Below are 26,684 nucleotides of genomic sequence, written 5' to 3'. Positions count from 1 at the left end.
GATAGGGATGGAGTGGGAAAACCCAGAAGTGCCTCGGATTGGGCAAGAGGTGTTACCCACCAGTACAGTGGGGACTGCCCACGTGGCTGCACTCGCATGCATTCCTCGACTCCAGCGACGCACACGTCCACGACATCCTGGGAAAGTGTGTGGGCGACCTCGAAGGAGTGTGTAGGATCTCTGGATCTCTGCATCTCTGGATCTGAGGGCAGCCAGATCAACTAAATCAACTAAGACCGAGAACCGGCCCGACCTGAACGCCAAACTCGTTCTATTCCAGGCGCCAATTTAGCTGGGGATGCATCACATTATTTCAAGCCTGTCGCCTGCTGATCAACGACTTTTGTTCCTTTGCTGGCCATGCATCGAAATTGGCATTCTATGGTAATTTTGGAGCAGTGAAACATATTGCAAACATTCCGAGTTCTATATAGTGTTGCACTCAATTCAGCAATGGCCCGTCTTGGTCATATGTTCATGTGTTAATTTTCCCGACTCAATATTGCTGCTGTTGTTGACCGCACGCGTTTCCATAAACAAAACACCAAAAACTTGAGGCAAGCCAAACCAAAAACCAAACAAACAGAATGCAGTATGCAACGATCGCGTGGCAGTCGCAAGTTTTCCACGCACAGGTGCGGATTAATTTGAACATAAACCAAATCATACATTTTGGGATTCAAGACTCATCTGTTCATACACTCAGTACAAGAGTAAGGCATTCAATGGATACTGTAAGCCCCCGTTTTGGCAAACTCCGCTCCTGTCTTCTGGGCGTTGCTGCACCTCCTGGCGGAGTTCGTCTATTTGTTTTCCAAACAAGCCTCTTTCGCAGACTGGCAGGCGGGCAGATGCAGCCCAGCATCTTTCCCCCAGCGCAGCAGTTCAAGTGCGTTCAATTTTCAATAAATCCATAAAATTTAGCTTCGCTCCCCGCAACCAGATAAGCCACAGCAACCCCAGCCCCAGCCCGTCGTTCCTCCTCCTCGCCAGAGTTTCTCGGACTCGGATGTCTGGGCCAGTCCATGGCTGCATTTTTGTTTTGGTCTGTGCGGAGTAAACAATGCACCAACAGCAGTCACGATGGAGGAGCACACGGAGGAGGAGGAGGCGAGACTGGAGGCCAGCAGTTGCATCCCCGCCACAAGCCAGATGAGTCACGGAACTGTGGAACCGAAAGCCAAAGGGATTGGCTCTTTGTGCTCCAGGTTCTGAGGCAAGTTTTTGGTACTTGCTTAGGACAAACCATTTGTTTATATCCATCCATGATACTCGCAATATTGTTCTATATTCAAAGTAAATTATTTTAATGGAACTTATTTTGTAGTGTTTAGTATTGAGTTCTCCACTGTGCACCTGCCAAGATTGTTTTGCCCGTCGGAAGTTTGTGAAGTTTGCAGTGTCTATTTGCAGACTTGTCTCCCTTGCTCTGGACTGTGGTTTCATCCAGACCATTGAAGATGGTGAATATTGCGCATCTGTTGATGCTGCGGTCCCTCGGCAGCGTCATCTGCAACTCATCATTTTCTGAAATATTGCTCTTTTGCATACCTGAAGCCGTCTGCGTTCGTGTTTCACCAATTGTTGTTTTAGCCGGGCTAACAGAACTTAATTCCGGCCGATCAGACGGAGTCGGTTGAAACGAGGGTGGAGTTGGGTGGATTTCAATCAACTGGCAGACGCCACCGCAGACATAATTTATTGCCACTCCTCGCAACGATATTCATTTTCCGCATTGATGTTTTCCTTAAGTGTTTCCTCTGCATTTCAAGGAGGTCGCAGCGCAGGGCGGCACTAATTGATTGTGGGCTGCTTTGGGAATGGGAATGGGAATCTGGAGTCCAGGACCTGCTCACCTCGCTGGGCGAAAGTTAATTGGCCCGGTCCTGGGACAATGGGACAATGGGACCATCGGACATGGAATGCAAACACAGGTACTGGGCCACTTAAGTGCGCTTAATTAATGCAAAGCGAATCCAAGTCCGAATCCGAATCGGAATCCCAATTGGCAGCAGGATTTCGGGTCGCATTAGATGCGCATCGGGGGCAGAACAAGCGCGTCGCCTGTTCCTGGCCAGAATCCCTGTGCCAGCAGACCACTTAATCCACATCGCGATTGCTTTGGCTACCGCTGCGGGTTGTAAATAGTTGGGAAAATTCAGCTACAGGCTCAGCTGCTCTGTCTAGATTATTTGTATAACCTGTTACAGCGTCTGAAAGTTACACCTTCAATATCAATACCACAATATTTAACAGTGGAAAGGATTCTAATTTGTTCCTTTTCTATTACCAACATTATTTTGATGAGTCAGGGCATCGAAAGTTCGGCTACAACCGCCTGCTCATCTGCGTGGGATGTTCCTTTCTGGCTGCTAATGTTTGGAGCTTGTTGTCGACCGACATCGTCAGTGGCCCAAGTGGGTGCAGTCCGGGGCGTACGCGGAGGAGTCACCAGTGGATTATCCTTTGTTGGGCATCGACAAGTCGGCCAGCGAGGAGCACGGAACATGGCATCGTGTTGGATTTCTTGTTTCTACTCCACCCGCAACTGAGCAAACTGAGCCACGCACTTTTTGCGCGCCGGCCTTAATTGCGAGGTGTTCAAGTGAACTCTGATTGCCGCTGCGGAGCAGGAGTCCGGACTCCTCTCCAGCTTTTCGATGGCGTTAATTGGGCAGCAGACGGAGCAGAGCAGACGGAACACAGCACAGCAGCCGGCACAACATTTGCTGCCACTTTGATGCCCTGCCGATGATACTCGACCAAACTGCGACTTCAACAAGCTGCAGTCCCGAAAATTTGCATTTCAAGCAGCCCGCGATTTATGGCCCAGTCCGTGGGATCCGCTGGCAGCCAGGGGCGGGGGGCAGTGGTCTGCTGTGACGAATCCAATTATGAGGCGCGTCAGCTGGAGGATCCGAGGAGGGGCAGCCGACCCCTGACGGGTGCCATGTGCCTGATGCGATAATGCGCCATCAAATGGCCATAAATAAAGCGCACAAAGCGGATTAAGCGTTTTGTTAACAGATTTATATTGAGCTGAATTATGAGCCAGCGGCGAGTTGAGATTTAATGAGCCGCCTCCCGCCCGAGATGCCAATGAGATCGGCATCAATGAAATGAACTCGGGCTTATAGTCCCCTCGGGATGCAGGATGACCTCGTTGGGGAAAACTCGTTCAATCTGTTCAAGCATTTCATGTTTCTCCTGCAAATAGCAATAGCAATTTCAACTGAAAAGCAATCCCTAATATTACATCTCATATTCGAGCATAAACGAAATCACTTACCATTGCCTTAAATGCAACAAAATGATGCACATGTACCACTTTTGCCATCCATGCAACCCAACTGTCAACCCATTCCATTCTCCGTGTGTTTCATTGCTCGAGCTGCAAATTTGAAATCGCTGTTAGAGTTCCTGTCACTTCCACTCCGGTTTTAGCCGTTGGCCCATGGCTGCTGAAAGCTTTGCATACCGAACCGGAGGAGGAGAATATGAATTAGAATTGATGGCAAATGCCAAAACTAGACTTTATGCAGAACTTTTGATAAATTCATGGGACCTTGGTATGGGAAATACATGAATGAACACCGAAAGTTGCAGCTCAAAATGTTGTAGCTGAACTGAACTGCCAGAAATATTTATGCTGCAAATTCGAGCTGTTATCGATTGGAAGGACATGCATATTGTATGTGTTTTTTTTTCTCGTCGTTCCCCAACCATTTGTTTATCGAATTTAAGTGCTCCCCAGGGGGAAGGCAGAAAAAACAGTGGCATTCTGGGCAGTGTTTGTCTATGTTCCGGGGGGGGAGAGGCACAGGAGGAAGATGGCATCCTGGGTGAATGGACACTTAAAGCCTGGCCAAAAATTACAGCCACCGAAAGTAAGGCAGCCCACAAAAAATAACCAAAAATCAGAGGAGAGAAGAAATACCGAGTTCCAAATTGCCCCCGAGGGCAGGCAATGGCAAATTGAGGCTGCCGCTGAAGAAGCCGCCTCACCTGGCCAAAGGAGAAGCAGTAGGAGAAGGAGGAGGTGCCTGCCGCTCCTGGGAGGTGGGGAGGATCATCCTCATCAGTCGATCGACGAGTGGCAGCCGCGTGCTGAAGCTGAACTCCAGGGCCCACAAAAAAGTGCAGATTCAAGACCGGGCTGACTCGTCGGCATTTGGGCTGAGCGTCGAATTAAGCAAATTATGGTGGGCCCCAGTCGACTGGTGATCGATCCGAATTGCGCCCCCTTTTTTGGCCGACGCCCCTGTCTCCTCGACAGTGGCTGCAATTTGCCTTAATGCCCAGGATTATGTTCGAAGCGACTGCGAAAGCTGCAAACTGTTGACTCTTTTTTGCCGTGTCCACTCAAATTGGCGCATGTAAATTTTTGCGTCTGCAAAAGTCGCTGACCCATCGCGACAGGCATATGGATTGGCCAGTGGGGTTGGTCTCATCATTGATATGATTACATCAATGTGGTATTTAAGGATTTCTGGCAACAAAGGAATTTTGATTTACCCAAATGGACAAACAATTATAACTTTAGATAACTGGACAAGTGATTTTTGACGACAAACGCTTGTAACACCAGTTGGTAGGGAATTTCCAGTTCGATGCGCATCCAATCCCGTCCTGCTTCTGGTATTTTGCCTCCACCTCGGACTCCTCATGCCGCCTGATGCTGACATTTGTGTGTGCGTTGAAATATTTTTTGAATGCAGATTTTTCACTTAAAATTATTTCAATTACGCCAAGTGCAGGCCAAGGAGCCAAGGAGCTAAGGAGGAGCACAATTCTCGAGACTTGGCTTTTTTGTCGACTTGTCCTCTTCGCCGAGCGGAGGAATATGGAGGAATGGTGGAATGGCAGCTGCTGCAGTTCAGTTGTCGCTTTCGGAACTTCAGCTGCAAGTAGATTAAATGCCACAACCGCAAACAGACAAACTTGGTCAATTATTTTCAACGGCGGACACAAATTATTGATGCAGGCACACCCCACCTCTTCCCACTGCGAGGATCGTTGGGGAGCCCGGCCTGGAGTTTAAAAGCTGCCCGACCAAACCGCATCATCAATCTGGGGAAGTCTTGCTCGTGGTCTCGTCCCTCCTCGAGTGAGAGAAGCTCAGAGACAATGGGCTCACCCCTCGCCGCTTTTCTCGCAAAAGGTCTTCATTAAATTAGTGAAATGAGCAAGTCTTCCAGGACTCAGCTGCAGCTGAACTGGAGGTGGCACACTCGGAAAAATATGGCCCCCCAATAAAGAAGAAAAGGTGCTTTATGGCAAGAAAAAGATCTACTTGGTATTGCTCTTTAAAAGTTCCAACCCACAATTTGAGATAACTGTAAGCTTTAAAGTTTAGGGTATCCTAAATTCATTCTTCCTCCTTATTTCTTTGCGTGTACGACCACGACAATGCCTAAACCGCTTAAGAAGAGCTTGTTTCATTGAGGATCCTCTGGAGCCTCGCATCTGCGAGCAGCCGCATTTAATGTCACAAATATTTGTTGTCAACTGTCAATTGAGTTGGGCGCAGGAAGATACTCGTTTCTTGATGTTCGGCGATCTTTGGAGCAATGCAACTGGTGACGACTTAACGAGAACTCCAGATGATCCCCCGTGCTCCACCAGCGATCAGGGATCCCCCCGAAGAACTCCTTCGAAGAACTTCGATCTGATTCGATTGAGGAATCGCAAATGGCTTGCTAAATTGGCTCAACTGGCTGGGTGGGTCGAATGTTCGATTGAACCATCAATGTCTCATCAAAATGCACTCGGTTTTGGGTGGTGCTGTGGCTTTTCAGTAGGGGAGCCAGCCAGCAACGCAGCTTGCAGCTATTGAATTACCAACACATTCAGTACATTCAGTACATTCAGTGCAAGTTTACAATTTCATTATCGGCGAATGCGAAATCCAAAACCAAACCAAAAATAATGAACTTCCCCCCCCCCCAGAAGCCCTCCCCCTTGATTTCGACCATGTGGCTAAAGGGGCCACCGCATGATGAGGCAATGCCAAAATAGAACAACGTCCAGAGCTGATGGCTAATTTCTGTTTTTGTTTGTTATTAATTTCTGGCGCGGCCTCTCAAAATGTTGGCTTTCTGATTGCAGCTGTTTCAGCTGATTGGGGAATTAGCATGCATTTTGACGCAGTTTACCTCAGATTGATTCCCCTCAGCCTAAAATACATTACATATTCTGAAAACATCAAATGAAACAACGCGCATTGATAATCTGTAATTTGGTAATTTATTGAGTTAGAGTTCTGTTTCAAATAATTGAATTTGGATATATGTTATGTCTTTAAGCTCTGGTTTGGCATTAAGCCTGAGTAGGCAACTCAATGGAGGAGTCCATGCATCAGATAGCAACCCAAACCCGATCCTAAGTCTTTGATGTGAGCCAGGCTCGGTTCCCGCAAGGAACTTCTCCACTCCTTTGGCATTGGCATAAGATAAATGTTGGGACTTACGAGCTAAGAGTATTTTGAGCGATCCCCTCTTGAAGTGGGAGCCAGGATATCCGACAGATGTAGATATGTTATTTGAGCACACTGTCCTGGGGAAAGTCTTACGATCTAGTGACTAGACTAAGGCATAAGAGGAGACATAGAGGTGTGTATGTGAGAGGGATGCAGTCTTTGGCTCCTGCCTGCGATCATCCCATTCCGAGGTCCTTCATCAGGTGCTGCCTTATCACCTGACCCTCCTCCTCGGCCAGGAGTTGAGCTGTCACCGTGTTGACCAGATTAAAGGCGATTCCGAAGGCGCTGAATAGGCACCATACGCCCAGGGCCAGCCAGCGGAGTGGGCGTGGTCGCAGCCCACCATCCAACTGCCGGAGGAGCAGCAGACCCACACTGATCCCGGCCAGAGCTCCGGTCATGTGGGCGATATAGGAGACCGAGGGTCGTGTCTGCAGTTGGTGCATCGCCAGTTCTCTTGAGTAGAGGGCATACCCCAAATCGCAGAAAACTGTAGAAGATAGGAAGTTTATTTAAGATTCTTATGAGCTACGTTTTTGCACTATGGTTACTCACCGAACAAAATCACAGCCATTAGCTGGAAAACGCCGTGTCGCATCTGACCAAAGTTGAGCAAAAGACTCGCCAGTTGTGCGGCCAGCAAGGCATACACTCCTCCACTGGCTCCCAGCAGGTAAACCTCCGAGTCCACCACCGAAGTTCCCAAAGAGCCAGCCAACACTCCGGCCATGTAAATGATCCCCGTTCTCAGCGATCCATGTACCAGCTCCAAGGGCACACCGAATAGGAGCTGGGTGAGCACGTTGTATCCCAGATGGAGCCAACTGGCGTGGAGTAGGGCATAGCTGAGGAATCTCCAGAGCTGTAGGCGCTGGTCAGGACGATACACCAGAAGAGAATCCTCGGGCGGATCAGCACCCACCCACAGAAACACGAGAATCTGCGCAGTTAGGAATAGAAAGTGGATGATTTATTATAAAATACAAATTAAAGAAAGAGCTGAAAACCCGTTTTATGAACATGGATACAAGGATATGCATACTGAACAACCATTCCTGCACATTTCTTTTATCCCGAACTAGTTCGGAACCACTTCATGAGCATTGGCTTTTGGGGGAACCCCCATTCCCAGTCGAAGCAAAGTGGGAAGCAATAAAATCATCAAGACCGCACAGCCGAGACAGCTTGGCCAGGAGAAGAAGGGGTGGCCAGAACAACCCCCAAAGGCGTAGACTGCCAGCAGACAGCGACGAGACGTCGCCATCAATTCCCCCCAGCTCCTGGCTTTCCCTTTCCTCCCGTTTTTCCTCCAGAAACCCCATTATTCCCCCTCATTCCCACCCGATTCCCCGTTTTTCTGTGGCCTGGCGGCGTCCAGTCTGTGTGGTGTGCAAAAAGCCAGACGCGGAAAACAAATCGTAGACGTGTTGGATTTTTCGCACGCACTCTGTATCCCTTCTTCCTTTCAGCCATCCAAAGGCCCCTTTTCCCCCATCCCCCATCCCCCATCCCCCATTCCCCGTGCTACTCGTATATCCTTTAACCGGAAGCCAACTTCCATTTACAAATGCATTGGGTGGAGGGGGGGACGAGAAGCTAAGTCGTATTCGGTGTGTGTGGCCCTGTCGGCAATTTGTTTGCCTCAAAAGTCAATTGCTAGACGAGATCTCTGTTGTGTGGGTGATATAGAACGAATGCTTGGGGGCTTCCTTCAGCTGGAGGTTGGGGTCTGAAATACGATACAGCATCTTTGTTATGGCCAAGCAAACAACCCTCTTCGCCGGCATCTCGTTTAATTTGAGATACAAAACGCGTTTCAGACGTGACTGCAAGTCGCTTGGCCACTCTGACCCCAAAGTCTTCAATGGGAAGTTAAGTGTAATGAAAAATGAACTAAAGCCGCAAGTAAAATACTTTTGAAATGTGCTCTAGAAGATACTAACTGATCAACAACGTTTACATTCAGAAAGAATTGAGCGACTAGTATTTGAACGTCTTAAAATCATATTTGTTAACTATTTTGTGATTTCTAAAGCTTAAAGCTAGTTGGTTCAAACTAGCTATCTCCCATTTATTTAACTTTTTTCTTTTGCTGCAAAATGGCTGAGCTCTTAAGCGTTGAAAAAGTAATAAAAATCCTCCCAGATTGGGGATAATGGTATATAATATGTAATTGCCGAGACAGCCATCAGACACAAAAGATCAGGGGTTAAATGTGCGCCCAATTCAATATGTTTGCTATCCCAAGGGTTGCACTGCAACATCCACGAGTATAAGCCAACAATTAAACCCAACTAGAATGTGGCCCGAATGTTGTGCTTTTATATGCGATGTCATGGCAACCTCAACCCAACGACATCCCCAACTCGAGGCCACCCTCACAGCCAAATGTGGCTGTTATGACCCGCAATCAACCCTCGACGGTAATCGCATTAAAAAGCGGTCACATTTGGCGCCCAACGTGGGGATACTCACCTCGAGGAGCGTGGCAAGGATAATGAAAAAGGGCGGAATCCACTTGATAGTCGTGACAGCCCCTTCAAGATGTTTCGCCCTCTGATTCCCCCAATCCGGAGAACTGCTCTTGGCTGCTGCTGCTGCTGCTCCGGATGCCCGTTGCACTGGCTGCACCGCCATCAGCTGGTCACAGCAGACGCCCAGCACCAGTCCGGATTTGGACGACGACGGAGCCGGCGGCATTTGCAGCACGGTACTGGGCGGCATCTCCCCCTGCTCCACGGTTCCGATGAGGGGTCTATTTTTGGGGCGTCTGCCTTGTGACGGTGCCCCACTTAGCGGGAGCATCTGCGGCTGGGGCTGAGGTGGCTTCTGTCATGGTGAGATGAGCGGAATGCTGTCTGCTCCCGTCGGCGGCTGTCTGGACGAAAAGAAAATCGATCACGTTAAAAAACTAATCACTTTTCGGAAGTATTTCGTTATGAGCTTTATATCTTAGCAATAACAGAATAAGAAATCACAAAACGGGAATTCATGTTTACAAAAACTATATAGAACTTGATGATGATCCAAAGTGGTATGCTTTTCCAGCCCTGTTTTCTCTCAGTGCCGAAGGGGATTACGCGGCGGGCCAAATTAGCTCAAGGTTGTCTCTCTATTTCTGCGACTGTCTCCGGCTTTGACGACAACTGCAGCGCAATTTCTCCGCGACGCGTCTCGATTTGGCAGACGACGATGTTCGACATTGCCAGAGGCGCCATCATTGAGGTCTATATCCCCCGGTCTCCTGCCCCCTCCCTTTCTCGCCCCCTCTTTGTTCCCCCATTTTAATGGCCCTAGACGGCCATAAAAGAGTCAAGAATTTATTTCTTTTTTGCACTCGCAAGAAATTTATTTCCGCTGCGGCAGCACCAAAGAAAAGAAGGCCAAAATGCAACCCCGAAAGTGCTCAAACTTGAGATTAAGACGGAATTTGGTATTCGGAATTCTTTCTCCTCGAAGGAAGTAGTCGAAGAGCCAGAAGGGCATTTTGCAATAAGCCAGGAAGCTTTGGTGGAATATAATGCTAGTGAAATCTATGATCGTAAATCTTGAAATTAAATGTTGCATAAAAAAGTAATGTATGGTAGGAACTAATGGAGTTGGCTGTCCATCAAACATTGTGCACCACTTTTGTGGCAAGAGCTTCTCACTACAGTAACATAACATAAAACATACCCTTCTTCGTAGTAGACACACAATCAATAATCATTTCAATTCCAATTGTGAGTTCTTAAGCTACATCTTAAGCTTACAAGAAGGGATGAGAGAGAGCAAGGATTAATTCCATTTTATGGGATCCTTGTTTCGAGTAGACAGCAACTAACTCCTACTCTGCCTAATTCGAATGAAACAGTGAGCTTTCGCCCGAGGTTTAACTAGTTTATGTGCATGTTTCGGTTTTGGCTAGTTTATGTTTTTGGTTTACTTTGGACGGCTTCCAGTTCTGGGGTTCTGGGTCCCATGGCGTGTCCTGTTCCTTTTCGGCGTGTTTTGCTCGGTTTGGTTGTCCTTTCCTGTAGTGTTGTGGTGCGGTGCAGTTGCTCTTGGTAATGAGTTTTAATGGTGATTACCTCTGGCCCAAAAACAACTGGGATAGTGGAAGGACCTGTCGTGTTGTCCAGTTGTCCTGCCCTCTGCTGTTTCCCAAAAAAAAACTTGTTTCACAGACGGAAGTGTTGCTCTTGGTCGTCCCCCTAATGATCCTGGCGCACAACTGGCAAACCGGTTAATGGATCCGAAAATGGGGACCGAGGGGCAGGCAGGCGCATGCCAAAACTGTAAAAATATCGACAGGTGTATCCTTAATGTCCTTAGACATCGATTCCTGGTAGCTTTGCCTGGTTTGTTCAACTTGGTCTGCCGCTTTTTCTGCTGCTGTCCTTGGCACGCAACTTGTTCGTGTGCAGGACACTGAAACGCACAATATCCTTGAAACAAACATCCAACTTCCTCTGTGCCGGTCCTCCCCTCTTTTACCCTCTTTATTCACTCCTGGGGCCCTGTGTTTGCTGTTTGCCTTCCTGTTCGGCTCATTTGGCAAAGGCAAAAATCGAAGTTCGACTCGCCGTTGAAGTTGATTATGCAAGCCAACCTGCTTGCTGCTCCACCAATGTTCGTACCTCGGCCACTCGTTACACAGAAATAAAATATTAATGGCTAGGACATTTAAAATGTTTACTACCGGCGAAGCGCAGGTCTTGGCAAATGTAGACAATGGCAAAAAATTACATTTTCATTATTTGAGCATTACCAAAAAATCAAAAAAAATGTTTTGTAAAAAATCGAATATTTTTAATTGGCGTTTTCGCCATTACTTGGCCAAAAATGGCCGCACAGCTAAAATAAAGACTGTTTTGTGCTGCTAATAAGCATAGCTAACAATGTCTATCCCTACTTTTTCGGTTTTCGAAAAAAAAAAATTTGACAAATTTTTGCATTTTCGATAAGGGGTACCATCATCAAAATTTGCGAAAATTGGCAAAAAATTAGCATTTCAATGTATGTACATCGATCGATGGGGAATTTTGTTACGAATTCAACGAGATATGGCATTCCAATTTTGGACAACTATTTTTAATGCTATCGAAAAAAAACTGATTATTTTTAATCAAAAAATCAAAAAAAATATGTTTTTTAAAAAATCGAATATTTTTAATCGGCGTTTTCGCCATTACTTGGCAAAAAATTACATTTTCATTATTTAAGCACATGTGGATAGGGACTTTGATTGCCGTCTTATTTATTCCTTTCTTTAAGAATAAAGCGAAAATCATTGAAATCTTGTAACAGCGTGGAATATTGTGTGCTAGTTACACATGAAGTTTCTGTCATTCCTAGCGACTTTTACACATTTAGTTTGACATTCATGTTCAATCACATGACTTTCCATTTTGCACATATCGCTTTTATTTGATCAAAAGTGGGCGGTAATTGGTGTTTTCAATCTATTTTTCCAGTGACCCGTTCCTTGAGCTGCTGTTCTAGAATTCTATAGGCGACCGCATTTTGTGTTTGCATTGGGCAAACATTTCATTTACATAATGCTGACTATTTGTATTTGCACTATTTGCATGCGGAGAACTTTTCTAAGGTTATCAAATATGTGGAGGTATCCCCACCTATTTTTTACGTACTTTCCTTTATTGATTTATGCGGTTCAGCGAGCTGGCCAAATTGGCTCGATACATACATTTGAAATTACTTCGCAATTCCTGGGACGTTGGACGGCAATTACAAAGATACGAGTGTTTCTCCTGAGTAAATATGCTTAGTTAGTTTTGCAGTTGGCAAGCGAAAGGGCGAGTGGAGACAAAAACAAATTTAATTACTGAAGCCGCAGGGTGCATGCACCACCCAAAAGAAATAGTAAGAGAGAGAAATGTACAAAAAAATACATAATTACAACGCGGCTTAAATGCCTTTGGGTCGAGAGCAAAAGTTATGGAGAGCCAGTGGGCGGGTCGAAAAGTGAAAGAATAACGAAGAAAGTTACGTTAACAAAACGCAACAACAAACGGACTGCAAGCAACAACAAGACGCTCGCCCAACATGAACTACCAACAATGACGAGAAAATTATTATAAAACTATAATTGAAAAATGTTTACCAGGTGGGTGGCTCTTACGTCGGGCGATGGTGGGATCCAATCTAAAGTTGTGGGAGCTTACACAACAGAAATCGATCTCCACATTTTTCAAAGCAATCGTCCTAAGTTTATTCGTAGGTTTATCAGATGGAATACATTTCAAACCAAATAGCATATAGCAATCTTCAAAAATCGCTATATTATGCTTCTAAAAGTTGGAGCTATAATGTAGATCGGGGTCACCTAATGGATTATTAGCCTGTGATTAAAGACATACAATTTTATTTTAAGAGTGAATAAAACAATGTAATTGAAAGACCACCCACCAGAGCTTTCACTGTACACCAACTCTGGGAATTGTTTTCACTTTTATAATTTCTTCAAAGGTTTCTTTTCGCATTATTTCTATGAGACGATAATGAAGCGTTATAAAAGATGTGCATGGAAAGCCTGAAGGTGTGGCAGGGGGGTAGTTTAGCTAGTAAAGGGGGGGGCTGCCACTGAGGCTTTGACGCCCAAAGTCTTAGTTGGTTTCACAATAAAATTCCGACAATTGAAGCGAATGCGATTAAAAGTCGCGCACGCCATCACAGAGGAAAAATGCGGCAAGTGGCGGTGTTGGGGAAATGTGAGAGGGGGGAGGCCGGCGAGAAGGGGGCAAGTGGAGCATCGCGATAGCCGGCGTCTTGGAATTCTCAAGCCGAGAAACTCAGAAACAACGACCCACGCAGGCTGTAAAGTTCATTTCCATTCGGGTTGCATGTCAAGTTGCAGTGGCGAAGGAGTGAAGAGAGGCGAGTGTGGGAAGCCGGCTAGCTCTGTCTCACTTCATTCTACAGCCATCTCGCTTCCGCGCACTCCAATAAATGGTCTTTCTCTTTGCTTTCAATTTAATTGTAATTTCTTTTGTGTTTATTGCGTTTTTGTGTGTCTGCTGCTTACGTTTTAATTTCATTAACTTGTGTTTACTGTGTGAAACACTTGCCCTTACCCGGACCCCCTTTCCCCGTCTCCCCCTTGGTCCACCACTGGTCCATAAAACGCTCAACATAAAACTTAAGCCACAAGAGCTTGCCCCTGCTTCTGTTGTTGTTCCTCACATTCAACAAAAGAATGGAGAGATTTCAGAGATTTAGAACAGGCAACGACAAAAGTTTGAAGCTGCCTAATTCGTTGGTGGTCTAAACAATAAGCTATAAACTATAACTACAAGCAAATAAGTAATAAATGCAAGTTAGATTATTTCCTTGTTCGTGAAAGTATTCAAAATGTGTGTGCATGTAAAAAAAACTTTACAGTCATATTTCCCATACCGGGAATTGAACCCGGGCCTTCCGGGTGAGAGCCGGATATCCTAACCACTAGACAATATGGGATATGACTACGTGGCGCCCCAAAAGCCAACTTCATTCGCGCAGCGTGCAAGATCGCTTTTTGCTCGTTTCGTTCGAATTTTTGAGAATAATCTGATCGACGTTTATATATAGCCGCTGAATCATTAATGGTCAGAAAATCCAAACTCGATGACGAATGTAAATTACCTATTGACTCGGATCGGATCGGATTGAAATGGAATGCAGAGCGTTGGCATATGATTATTATTTTGCCGGTTCGTGATCTGCGGAAAACCGCAAGCTTGCCTCACGCTACTTTACCCTTTTGCTTTTCTCAATTCCCTGCTTAAGTATTTATGTCTTTTCGTATATTTCTACGACTTCGCGTCAATGCACAAATCAGTTAACGTCCGGCAGACGACAACGGGCGATGGGCAGTGGAAAGTGGACGGGGAACGGGGAAGGGGGACCAGACCTAATCACCTGCAGCGACAAAGACACCACCGACTGAACCACCTGAACCACCTGAGCACTCTTGTTGTTGCTGCCCAAACAAGTGCACCGGGTATCCATGTTTATTTTACGGTTCAACGATTATTACCAGTTATTGTCTAATGCAGCCGTAAAAGGGGCCACCGAAGGGGGCGGGCAAGAGAGGTCACACGCCCCACCACCGCCACCAGGAAAGAGGAAAGCAACAACAATCCCACCACAGCACCACCGAGGCAGACGGCGAACAGCAACCACAGGCAGACCGACGACAGACAGAATCGGGGAGTGCGGGGTACTCTGGTAGCCTGGTCAACTTTGGGACTGCAGTAGGTGTTGCCTGCAACCACCGATGGTGCAAGGTCCAAGTGGGTGCGAGTGCACTGAACGAAATCAGTATTTATTGAGGAGATAATGCTATAAAGTTAGTTAGAGTTGGAATACCAAACTACATACGTTGCAAGTGTAAGCAGTTACTAACAAATTCCAATCTAAACATCGATAAGCAACTATTATTTCTCTCTCTGCACTGGCTGGTAGCTGTAGTAGCTGAGTAGGTTGCTCTTGTGGTCCCTGCTCATTTCGCTATCAATATTTCAAACACGTTCCAAACTTTTGCCTTTTTCAGAAGGGAGCTGAGTCCAGTGCAGGGAAGGGGGGTCAAAACGGAAGTTCACACGGAAATATAGGAAAAATACAAGAATAATAATAAAACAGGAAAGTAAAAAAACGAAATGTATAAAAGACACCAGACGAGCATAATGCTCGTACATATAATCAAAACGGAGCAACCAAAAATGTGAAAAATGAATCACGCAAACGGCAGAGCAGATCGAATCGGGGTGGCTAAAGTTTCATTCACTTTGGAAATTGAACATTCACAGATATACAAGTAACCAGTCCAAAAGGGGAGGCCAGTTTCGTAATATGGCAACTGAACAAAAATGAGAATGAAAATGAAAACTACACGCTGCCGAAATCCAAAGACGTAGTGGTATTTGCGGAATGCCAGGAAATGACAAACACTTTGGCTTGAGGCCACTGTGAAGATTGTCAAGGAGAATCCAAATGGAGAGGCGATTAATGTGGCTGTGGCTGTGGATGTGGTTGCTGGGCAGACGATGACATATCAATAAATTAGGCACGCAGGCGATTAAAGTGCGTGGCCCCACGAGACAAAGTCTAGACGGGGGAGAATCCAATTAAACACCCACATACAGGCAGAACAATCTTAGCAGATACCATTCTCATTTCTAATACAAAACATACATATGTTGGGTATATGCCCATCTCTTCAGTTGCCACGTGAAGTTAAATATAGGCACAACAAATGGAACTTTTTGACATAGCTTATAAAGTTACGCTTCTAATTTTCGAGCGGTGCAGATATGCAAAAGCAAAACCTCAAAACTTAAACATACTTTTACGTATGGCCAGCAGATGGCACTGTGAGATCACCGGCTGAGCTTGATTTATGGCATGAGAATTTCGCCCGAGTCCGATCTAATAAATATCTATGGAAATTGCAGCACGAACTCAGCGAGACATTGTGATAATTAACTTCCATGCTAAAGACACAAAGATACAAGTAGCGCCGAGCGGGTCAATTGCTTCCCCCTTGCCCCGCCCCTCTTTCTCTTTTCCCAGCTGCTCTGGCGATTGTGTGAGTGAAGCAATTTAATGCAAAAGCCATCAATTAACCCGCTTTTACCGCCGAGATACAAACGTATCTTTTGCCGCTCTCGAACGGTTGCTTCCACTGCTTCGACTTCGACTGCCGCGAGATGCAACGATTTGCACGTAGTTCCGTTAGCTAATTGGAAGCTGATCTGCCACCGATTCCGATTCTGATTCCCACATCGATTTGGTGGCCACTGGCCGGCCGGCCGGCCAGGAAGGAAACTGCGCGGAAATTGCCCAGCCAATGGAACATTGACCCAGGGCAGGAATTTTATCCGTCCGCTTGTTTGCCGCCCCATGAATAATTAAATTATGATTTCTTCTCATTGTAAATCATAACAATTAATGTGGCTTTAAGTGGTCAGCAAGGAGCAGGGGTGCAACATGACCATTGCCAAGGGCGAGCAGCAACATCAAAAGGCAATTATGCGCCCTGAATCCGCTGAGTGGGTGAGCAGTGAACAATGTTAATAAGAAAAGAAAACAGCGAATGAAAAGCGGCCCGGCCAGAATTCGCACGGTAATGGAAATGAAAATGGAAATGGAAATGGCTTGACAAGCCTTTTGTTCTCGCGCTTTTTTCTCTGGGAGCCAAAGACAAATAAAACAGGGCCAGAACCGCAGATTGCCAAGGAAGAAAGAAGACAGGAAGGAAGGAAGGAACTAGTTAGGGGGAACACAAGAAGTCAAGAGGAATGTTCTAAAACGAGACAGCTCAAATTGGTGGTTAAATAGTTCTTACTTAAACAAACAAGCTAAAGATCTCATCATAGGTAAATGGGTTATATCACCCCTGTTCTCTTGGGAAACAAATTGCAAATGTTATATCAAAAAAAGGAATGATCTGCAAATTGTGCCTTAAGAAACATTTTCCAAGGAACGTGCCTAGGTCTTTTCCAATAAATATTTGCATTCGTTTTCCCCTTGGGATTTCACCGCTGGTCAAGTTTTCCCAAGCTAATGTGCGATCCATTTCTCGTGCGACTTTCCACGAGCCGAGAAAATCGCGCGCATAAAGCAAAAGCGGCGTCATTAATGGGTTCAATAGCTGAGCGAAGTCGCCGGTGCAAATGTGGTTCGCACCCCGAATTTCCCCCTTTGCCGCCCTTTTGGAGCTCAATGAACTGGACTCTGCCCCGCCCCGATTATCACATTTCGATTAGCAGCGACTTCAACCATCCAAGACGGAACTCTGCAGCTCCACCGCCGAGCTGACCTGCCAACTGGCGTTCATAACCACATTAGCACCGCTGGCGCTGCCCTCGACCCGCCGATGACCCACCTGCTCCACCTGCCCCACCAGCATCGCCCCTCTCCTCTCCGCCCCTGGGTAGATATATTCCGATCTACATTCGCTTCCTCGACATTCACCGCACAACTGGCCAACATTGTTGCCGCAGTCGGTGGCGGGCCTGTTCCGCCCCCTTGCCGCCTCTTCTTCTTTGGACGCAAGCGGCGCCTACCTGTACCGCCCCCTCTCCACTCCCTTCTCCCTTCCCTTCCCCCAGCCACCTGCTCCCCTTTCTTGGCGTGGTAATTATTCGCGCTCAGGTGAGTACGCGAGTCTGCAAAGCGTAACTTGTAGCTTGTAGATACATCCACGTATCTCTTCGCACGCATCTACATATGGAAAACTGTGGGCATGGGCCGAGGCTGGAAACTGTGAAATGCGCTAGAGATGAGCAACTTAAACTTTTCCCCCCTGAGGAACTCAACTTTAAGTAAAGCTTATAGCAACAAATTGTGTACAGTATACAAGGCGAATAGTCTAGGAGTTTCAGTGAAATATGCTTGGCATTTCCTGCTGATATTCGTAGCTTATCTTCCCTCGTGAGTCACGCGACCATCGCTGCGATGGATGGACAAAAGTTAATCACCGTTGCCGTTTAGCTCAGTGAGCTTGTTGTTGGGGCTCCGTTTGGATCGCGTCTGGGAGTTGGAGCCACATATGGAGCTATATGGTGTAGCTGTTGGCTTGCATAGTTTACATTTTATAAGTTAATTGAGTTAACTGTGCAACGCTCTCACTTTGTGGTCATTTGCAGATGCAGATTGGCCGAGTATCCGCCAGATACGTGTGTACTGCAATCTGCGATTGCATCCATCTATCTATCTATCTATCTATCTATCGGGTGCAGCGCTGATCATCGGGACCCTCGAAGGGAAGCGCTTTAATTATAAATACTTTCTCGCCTTTTTGTCGGCATTTGTAAATCTGCATAATTCGTGTTGCGGTTGCAACCATTAAAATTAAACAAAACACAAAGAACAAAACAAAAAAAAACTCAAACAAACAAACAAACCAGCGGCGACCAACAATTTCTGCTGTTTAATTGCCAGAATATTTGATTTCACATATATGCGTTTTCTATGTGTTTTTTTTTTATCTTCTTGTGCCATTTGTCGGGCATTTTTGTGTTTTTTCTCGATTTTGGTTTTTCAGCTTTGTTGTTTCCGTTTTTTCACACTTTGTCAATGCAAAAATAATAACCCAAATAGCTGTGATAACTCTTTGTAAACGATTTGCGTTCGGTTTGTCCGTGATTTTTGCTTAATTCTATCATAAATACTACATGACAACGGTGCGATGCGTTGGTTCAAATGATTTCAGTTTTAGCATATTTGTTGTGCTTCATTTAACGAAAATATATTATGGGGACTTGACAAAGAATATAAAATATAATCTAAAAATTAAACATCACACCGTTTTCCGTTTTTAATTTCAACCAGCTCAGATTTGATTAATTACATTCCTGAACCATCTTTCGCTGGAAAATACTTGTCATCATATTTGAGAGTCACACTTTGAGCCAGTGCAAATAGGAAATACCCCTTATCCGTGACACCTTCGTCATGGCGACGGTTTATACAAATTGTGTCAATGGTTTGGCTTTGATAGTTGTCGACCAACTTCAATTGCTGACGTCAAAGACTTTGGCCCACGTTCCGTGTGAAACTCGTTTTGGACCCCTGCGAGTCCCTCGCATATTTCCCTATCGATGCGGATTTCAGGTGTTCGCATTGCGTGGGCCTGACTCACCAGAACTCACCTCAACGCAGTTCGGTTTGGTTTGGGTCGGTTCGGTTCTCTAAGAGATTGTGACCCTGGCGGAGTTCCGTTTCACTTTTCGGCGGATTTGTGAATTTTCAATCTCTTTTTCGGCTGCACTATTAGCAGCATTTGTTGAGACGGTTTAGTGTCGATTCACACGTCAGACGTGCAGGCCTACAGTGCTCATTCGCTAAGTGGGCTGTAAACAGGGTAGATCAGTGTAAGTCACTTATTCAAATGTTGCAAATATATAGTGTGGAATTTAGGGTCCATACTAATAACTTGTACTTAGTTACCAAAACCGTTGTTTCTGTTTTCAAGTGAAATTTCTAATTTGGTTGCAGCCACTGTGAATGTATCTGTATCTGTGGGATGCATTCCTAGCATGTTTGTTTGTAGCTCGCACCGCAGTCTTCGCAATTGTTTGCCATTGTTTTTGTTTATCGCCAGTCCGCGAATCTTTGTTGTCTTATCTTCGGCTGCTCTTCATTCTTTAGGTTTTTCAGCTCGTTTTCTTTTGTTTTAGACGCGCGCACGAAATTTTCACCTCTGGCGAACAACATTGATGAATGAAAGGGGGCGGCGAGGGGTCAAGACAGGTGAAAGGGGGGAAATCGCCGATAAGCGATGAGTGTGCGGAGTTCCCTTGGTGGCTGCACTTTTTAACTTTGCTGCCGCCGATTCTTGTGATTCATATTCCGCAGTCGCAATCGCAATCGCATTCGCATTCGTATTTGCATTTGCACATTGCGCTGGTTAGGCACTTTTCCGGCCGAACCCCCGCAGCTACGCCCCTGTTCTTTCACCCCCAAAAGAACCCCTTCTGCGTTTGGTGTGAAATATTTGGGTGTAGACAACGTTGCTCCAACTGCAGTTGCAATGGCAACTGAAGTCCCCGGCGAGGAGAAGCAAACACAGCTACCCACTTCTCCTTGGCACTTTTACCCACATTTATTTTCGGTGCATTTCCGCCTGCCATTTGCCAGGTTGCCTTATCCTACGCCTCACCTGCTTCCCTGCACATCACTCGCCACCTGAGCTTACAAATATAAAAATAAATCTGCAGTAAATGCCTGGCACTGCGAATAAAGTACCCTGGAAATGACACTACAAACCATATAACAAAATATGATCAACAATTTGTGAGCTAAATCTTAGCTAGAAATCTAGCAAATGCATAGTTTCTGCTTTTTACAACAGTTTACACCTACGAAGTATCTTTTTAATAAGCAGCATTCGAGTTTGCCCATTAAACAATTACGGAGCTTCACTTGCAGAGTTTTCCGAGCTGCCATGAGGATCCCAGCTCCATCAAGGGTATTTGGTGAAAAGGAGTTGCTTCACTATTCATCTGCGCCTTACTTCTGGCATAAACATTTCCCAAACTTTTATCTAATTCAGCAAACTGCAGCAACAACAACGTCGTCTTCATCCATTTTGCAAGGTTCCCAAGACATTTCCACATTTTCCGAGTCATTGTTCTTGTTGTTGTTGTTGTTCTTGTTGTTGTTAGTGTTATTGTTATTGTGTGCTCCATCTTTGGGCTTTTGTTTTTCTTTATTTATTTTCTTGTGCGGATCTTTTTTTCGCATTTTTAGCGTGTTTCAACTTGTTAGGCATTCAACTTTTCACATCGCTGCTCTGCTTAGTTTTTTGTTTTTCCGCCGCGAAGGTTTTTCCTTCAGCCAAATGTGTGTGTGTGTTGTGTTGGTTTTTCGGACTTTTCGTTTCGCCTCGGTTTTGTGCAACACACACACTCCCACACTCTCTCACACACACGCCACTCGAGTTCTTTGTTTGTGTCGCCCTGAGACTTTGGGGCGCCTCAGAAAGGGGGCGTGGCTGCTTGGTGGGCGAGGGTGCAACTTTGAACGGTTGCATAATCCGGCCATTTCTTGCGGAATTTATCCAGTTTCTTAAGCTTTAACTAGTGTAATATACTTGCTGTTATTAGAAAGCTAATCCTGAAGAACTAAATTTATGATTAGCTTAAAAGATTTAAATATTTGATTTTATTTTGGTTGTGTAAGGCACAAATGAATTCTCGTTGCACAATATTATTTCGCTTCTCAAGCATAAAGTGCACTGATTTATTAGCTCTGTTTTGTATGTGTTTGTGCGAGTATCTCAGAGATACCATCAGCTCAGTTTGTATCTGTATCTGTATCTGTATCTGTTTCTGGAGTGTGCGTGTGCGTGTGCACCTTGGCCGAGAAGACAAACTACAAAATGCTTGAGCCATTGTCTTTTAGCAACAGCTCAACTTGAAACGTCTGCCTAGATTAATGCGAATGCGAGAGGGTCTGACACTAATGAAGGTCAAAGGTGCTCCAAAAGGGCGGGCAAAAGGGCGTGCGGTGGGGTGGGGAGCTGGTGACAGCTTAAGAATGATTAAACACTATAAACTGTTGACTTCTGCGTTGAAATGGCGCTGAGAAATGGGGGAGAACACAAATCAGTGGCTGAATTTAATGGCAGTCAGAAGTTTTGGCCAAAATTCAGTGCAGAGGAAGTGGCAAATGGTAATTCAAGTTTTACGAGTTGGATAGTAATTTTAATTCGCAGCTTAACTTTGCGTATTCCTTTGATCTAAATATGACTTACGAAACTTTTACCCATATATCTTCATAACTTTTCCACTTCTGCACACGATGGTAAAAGAAAAGTGGCCCGAAATTGGGTAAACAAAACTAAGCCACCCTGAAATCAGGTCTTTGGGTCTTTTTGCCCTTTTTTGTTTGTTTCGCTATATTGTTTTTATTTTCGGACTAGCCGCTTCACTCAGGCGTGTATAAAAGCAAACTTGACACATTTAAAAACTATATATTTACAAACAAAAAACGAACAGCAGACACGAAAAATTAAAATGCATTGCGTACGATTTTTTCAAGAATAGCCAACGCATTAATTTTTTCGTATTTCCATGCACTCAACAATAAACAAAAAACTTCGCCAGTGACAAAAGCCCAAGGCAGCCCCACCTCCCCTGTCATTGAGTCCATGATTTGTGTATCTGAATCGGTTTTTTCGTTTTTGATTTTGATTTTGATTTCGATTTTCATGATGATTTCGAGTCTGCGGCAAAAGTTTTGCAGGCAAACAACAATGGGGAAAACAAAAATTCGGAAAGTGAATAAAATTCGCATCGATGCGATTGAATGAAATACTTATGGAGACTGCGTAAATAAATCAAACAGCAAGTGTAAACAAAAGTGAGCCAAATGTGGAAGCTTCTCGCCCTGGAGACACACGAACTTGGTTTGGTTTGGTGGCAAGATGGATGTCCAAACTGGGAGCTCAAAGTCCGCCCACACGGAATGTGGAGCTCTGTAGCAACACCTCTTGGACCCTCTCCATCGATCGTTGGCCACTCCTGCCTACACGCACTTGCGTTTCCATTCGAACGAAGACAATCAAAGACAATGGAAATCGAACAGCCAACCAGTAGCTGTAGCTGGCCAAGAAGTTGCTGGCCAGAAGTAGCACTTGTCCGAGATCCCACAAAAGATATCGAAAATGGAGCAGGGCAGCCCACATAAAAAGCGGCTACCCCGGGGGAGATTTCAACGGAAAGTGCTTGCCATTTGCTGACAGCTCGGGCGCAAACGGTTTTTAGTTAAACCCGCGCTCCACTCGCCAGCCCTCCACGTTGCGTATACGCAATGTGTGACTAGTGGCAGTGGGTGGGAGTAGGGTTGGGGTTGGCATGGAATGCAGTTGGTTGCAAACGGCAGCAAATGCGGCAAATACGGATGCCGAACGACAAGCACAGATGTTTTTACAACCCAAAAGATACAAAGCAGACACAGATACTGATGCTGAAGCTGCTGCCGCACTGACAGATGCAGATTTGCATGCACTGAGACAAAAATTAGATGGTTAACAAGCCTGGTTTCAGTTTCAATAGAGCATGGAAATGTGGCATTAACGCCAGTTATAAATAAGTACTATATTAACCAGCATTTTAGTGCTTCACCCAGTTCAATCTGATTATTTTGCCCACATAATGCAAAGTACTACAAAGTCTCTCTTATTTTTTGCAGTGCTCGCTCTAGTCAAATACGTTCAGCTCAGCATGGTTGAGTTTGGAGCCGAGTTTTGCCAAGTTTTAAGCCGATGGATTTATTTTTTCGGGTTTTTGTCGGGATCTCCGAGGGTGAGATACGGAATAGATGCGGATTGAGACGGGTGCAACCGAGGCGGGGGGTGTTAGTACTTACCAACGGGAGGGGTGACGAAATGGTTGACTCTTTTCAGGCCATCCGGGGGCAGGATTATGGGAACTGGATGCAGGATCTGTTTTATTCCCTCCGAGGATGAGCGACGAGTTACTGCGGCTGTGGATCCGAGCAGTAAATGGAATGGCTGGCGCTACGAATGCTCGGTGCTTTTCTGCCCAGTTTTTCCGCAGGTGTTTCCACCACTTTTCCAGCGAACCGTTAGTTGCGCGTGCTGCCGCCGGTTGCCGTTACAAAGTACCGTTCACAACTGAGCTCGTTTTTTATGCGGCCCGATACTTTTATAGATTCGCAAAGTGCCGGGCCTGGCCAAAACCGAAAGGGGTAGAGCCTCCTTACCGGAGGGGTTACACGTCTATAGTGCGCTCTGTTAGTTGTGTGTGTGTGTGTGAGTGTGTTTGCTTTTTTTCCATTTTGCACCCCTTTCGAAAAGCCGGCTCTTGTTGGCCAAGGTAAGAAGAGCCCCCCGCAAGCCGCTTGTTCCCCTTTCGAGCCACCCTTTGCACAATAAAGCCAGGTGCAGCAAACATGTTCGAAGTTCGAGCGTGTTGCCAAGTTGCCAAGTTTTCCTTTGTCGTGGCTTTTCGCTTTTCGCCGCCATCCGGTGAACGGTACTGCTAAAAGGAGTCACGTGAGGAAGTGAGAGGGAGCGGGAGAGGTATAGCCAGGAGCCAGCTGGCTTTTACCGGCAGCGGCAGGTGCGACAGAAAAGAAAAGGGAGACAGTTGCAGATGCAGCCGCCGACGGATAATTAACAAGTCACTTATTAAGTTAGTACACCCAAAATCCCCCTCAAAAACCACCATTCCCCTTTTTGCCCATTTGCAAAACGGGGTATTCCCTTTTTGGCTAATTAACTCCGTTATTGCATTACCAAGTGGTAAACAATTTAGGGAAGACAGAAAACAAACCTTGGGCTTACACTTTAAATGGGGTATCCAAAACCATCTACATATCTAAGCAATTATTTTCGTTTCTAATATCTATTTGTTTGCAAATTGATCTTATTATCAAATATCAGTTTGATGCAAAATAAAATAGCTTTGCCACCACTTTCCCTTTAGCAAAAGAAAGACACTGGCGACATTCAAAGTGGATTTCTTGCCCCTGAAAAATAAATCAAATCGCTTCGGTCTCAGCTGCTGTTTTCGCCTTGTTTATTGGGTGTCAAAAGGTGCATCCATCAGATGCGAGCTACAAGATACAAGATACAAGCGCCCAGATACGAGATACGAGCTACCAGCCACGAGATACTTATTTATGTGGGCTATCTCTGGCATCTCTTGGGACTAGTCATCTCTTTTGTATCTCGACTTGTTAACATATCGAGTACAATTTTGATGTGTGGTGGCCTTCTTCATCTCTCTGCTCAAATAGCAAATAGCAAATAACAAATACCAAATAGCAGATAGCAAACAGCAAACATCGAAAGGGCCCAGATACACTAAACAATTGCAGAAACATCTTCATCAAATGTGCCTCATTCCGCTGCCGCTGACAGCTGATGACGGCGCTGTATGGACCCTTTGTACCGCTCTACTCCCCTCTCACTCCCACACACACGCTCTGACTATCTCACTCGCTCCTTTGGCGAATCCCAACTCGATTCGCGTGGATTGGATTCGAACTGACTTCGAGATGAATTAGTTGATCGGGGTCTAAGGATCATCCTCATGCAGTTAAGGGTGCCGATAGGAAAACTGATAGTATGGGGGTGCTCTCAATTTCTCGATAATTACTATAAAAGGGTAGCGTATCCCTTTGGTGTCATAACTATAAAAGACAACAATTACTTTGGCTTAAAAGGTAGCAATAAATACGAAAGAGCAACCAGAAAAACTAATAATTAATATCTAAAGCAGCAAATGTTTTTCCCGAGTGACCAAAGAAAACACTTGCAAACCAATTTCATTTCGCACGGTCGTAAAAAAGAAAACGCAGGATAAACATTTGCGCATAAAAATTGCATTGGCTAGAAAGACAGTTTTTTATGCTGTTATTGTTTCGTGTTTTGTATATATTTTCTCCTCGCTCATTTTCACTCTCGCCCATTTATTTTTTATATTTTCTTCGACGTGTTTAATTGCAGTCCCTCGGAGCCGCAGAAAAAAAAACGCGAAGAAAATGAAACGAAAACAAAGAAAAAATCATAAAAGCCAAAAATAATACACACAAAAACAAGGTGAAAATATTGCGCAAAGCAAAAATAAAAAATCACTAAAATAACAAAAAAACAACAAAAATCACAATAATAACAAGAATAACAAAAGAGGCTACAACAAAAACCAAACAAATTCAAACAGCCAGCAAAAAGCAAAGCCAAAAAGCGATTTATGCAAAACACAGATAAGCCGAAAAGTACAGCAAAAAAAAAAAAACAAAGACGATTAGGCGATTTAAGGCACGCAAAATAAAATCCAATAAAATGTGATTACCGCTGGTGGTGAGGGGGGATGCGAGGGGGGCGGGGCGAATCAAACAGATGTTCGCAGCAACAAAAACAGGAAAAACAACAAAAGTAACCGTGACATGCAGTGACGTAGGCAGTGAAATTCCGGAGGTTTTTGGGCTTAAATAAAACTTAACTTAAATCATTTAAATGTGGGGATAACGCGGCGCATACTTAATTTTTCAAATATAAGCAGTAGCTGCATATACAAACTGTGTGAATAAAAACCCCCTTCACAAAATCCTGCGGACGCCACTGTCGCTTCTCCTTCTTCGCCTTCTTCTCGTGCGTGTTGTTTAGTTTGTTTATTTTGTTTGCTGCTCGTGCCGCGGAAAGAGATGGCTAGCTGCTCAGATATCCTGTGGCAGGAAGAGAGCGAGGAAATCAAGGATTTCGGCCAACTAGTTTTGCGGCCTCACCTGCCTCTGCCACATGCCGCTGCTCAAATTTCCTCTTTTTTCGCACTGCTTCCCTCTCCGCCCTCCGTGGCCTTTGCTTCTTGCAACATAAAATAATTATTATGACATGCACCGCCCCCCCGAATCCCTCGAACCCCCTACCCCTCCGCCCCTGTGTCTGCTTCCGTCGCAGACGGCAGGAAAGAGAGGGCAGGTGGCGAGCGACAGGGAGGGCGACATGGACATTAAAAACCATAAAAAAGGACGAGAATCGGGGTACAGTAGCATAGAGGTAAAACATTCATGTACTTCCAAAGTTCAGCTACTTAAACAAAGCAATTGTTTAGGAAAATCGTCATCGGCGAAAGAAAAATAGCATTAAAGCACTTCCTATAAATACTATGATCAATATTTCTATAAATATACTTAAACAAAAGCAGCAGTTTATGAAACACTTTTTGCACTTTTTACTTTGTTC

The 26,684-nt window shown here is 45.2% G+C and overlaps 1 protein-coding gene and 1 non-coding gene across 5 annotated transcripts in view; both read right to left on the bottom strand.

Annotated features, from left to right (window-relative positions):
- Positions 1-6,242: 6,242 nt before the first annotated feature.
- Positions 6,243-26,684, bottom strand: part of LOC120447902 (protein rhomboid) — a 37,188-nt gene continuing 16,746 nt past the window's right edge. The window contains exons 1-4 of one of the 4 annotated variants that reach the window (XM_039629545.1): positions 23,342-23,588; positions 8,957-9,359; positions 7,037-7,421; positions 6,243-6,971 (exon numbers count right to left, since the gene is read on the bottom strand). In XM_039629545.1, the coding sequence (XP_039485479.1) occupies positions 6,655-6,971; positions 7,037-7,421; positions 8,957-9,286 (1,032 nt within the window). In that variant the 5' untranslated portion in view covers positions 9,287-9,359; positions 23,342-23,588 and the 3' untranslated portion in view covers positions 6,243-6,654. Of the gene's footprint in view, positions 6,972-7,036; positions 7,422-8,956; positions 9,360-23,341; positions 23,589-26,684 lie in introns of those variants that run through there. The other 3 variants (XM_039629548.1, XM_039629546.1, XM_039629547.1) reach the window with 3 other exon arrangements.
- Positions 13,871-13,942, bottom strand: Trnae-cuc. Its single transcript has one exon. It is a non-coding gene; the product is annotated as a tRNA-Glu (tRNA).

Source organism: Drosophila santomea, chromosome 3L (genome assembly GCF_016746245.2).
Source record: "Drosophila santomea strain STO CAGO 1482 chromosome 3L, Prin_Dsan_1.1, whole genome shotgun sequence".
NCBI lineage: Eukaryota > Metazoa > Arthropoda > Insecta > Diptera > Drosophilidae > Drosophila > Drosophila santomea.
This window is presented reverse-complemented; position numbering and strand designations above follow the sequence as displayed.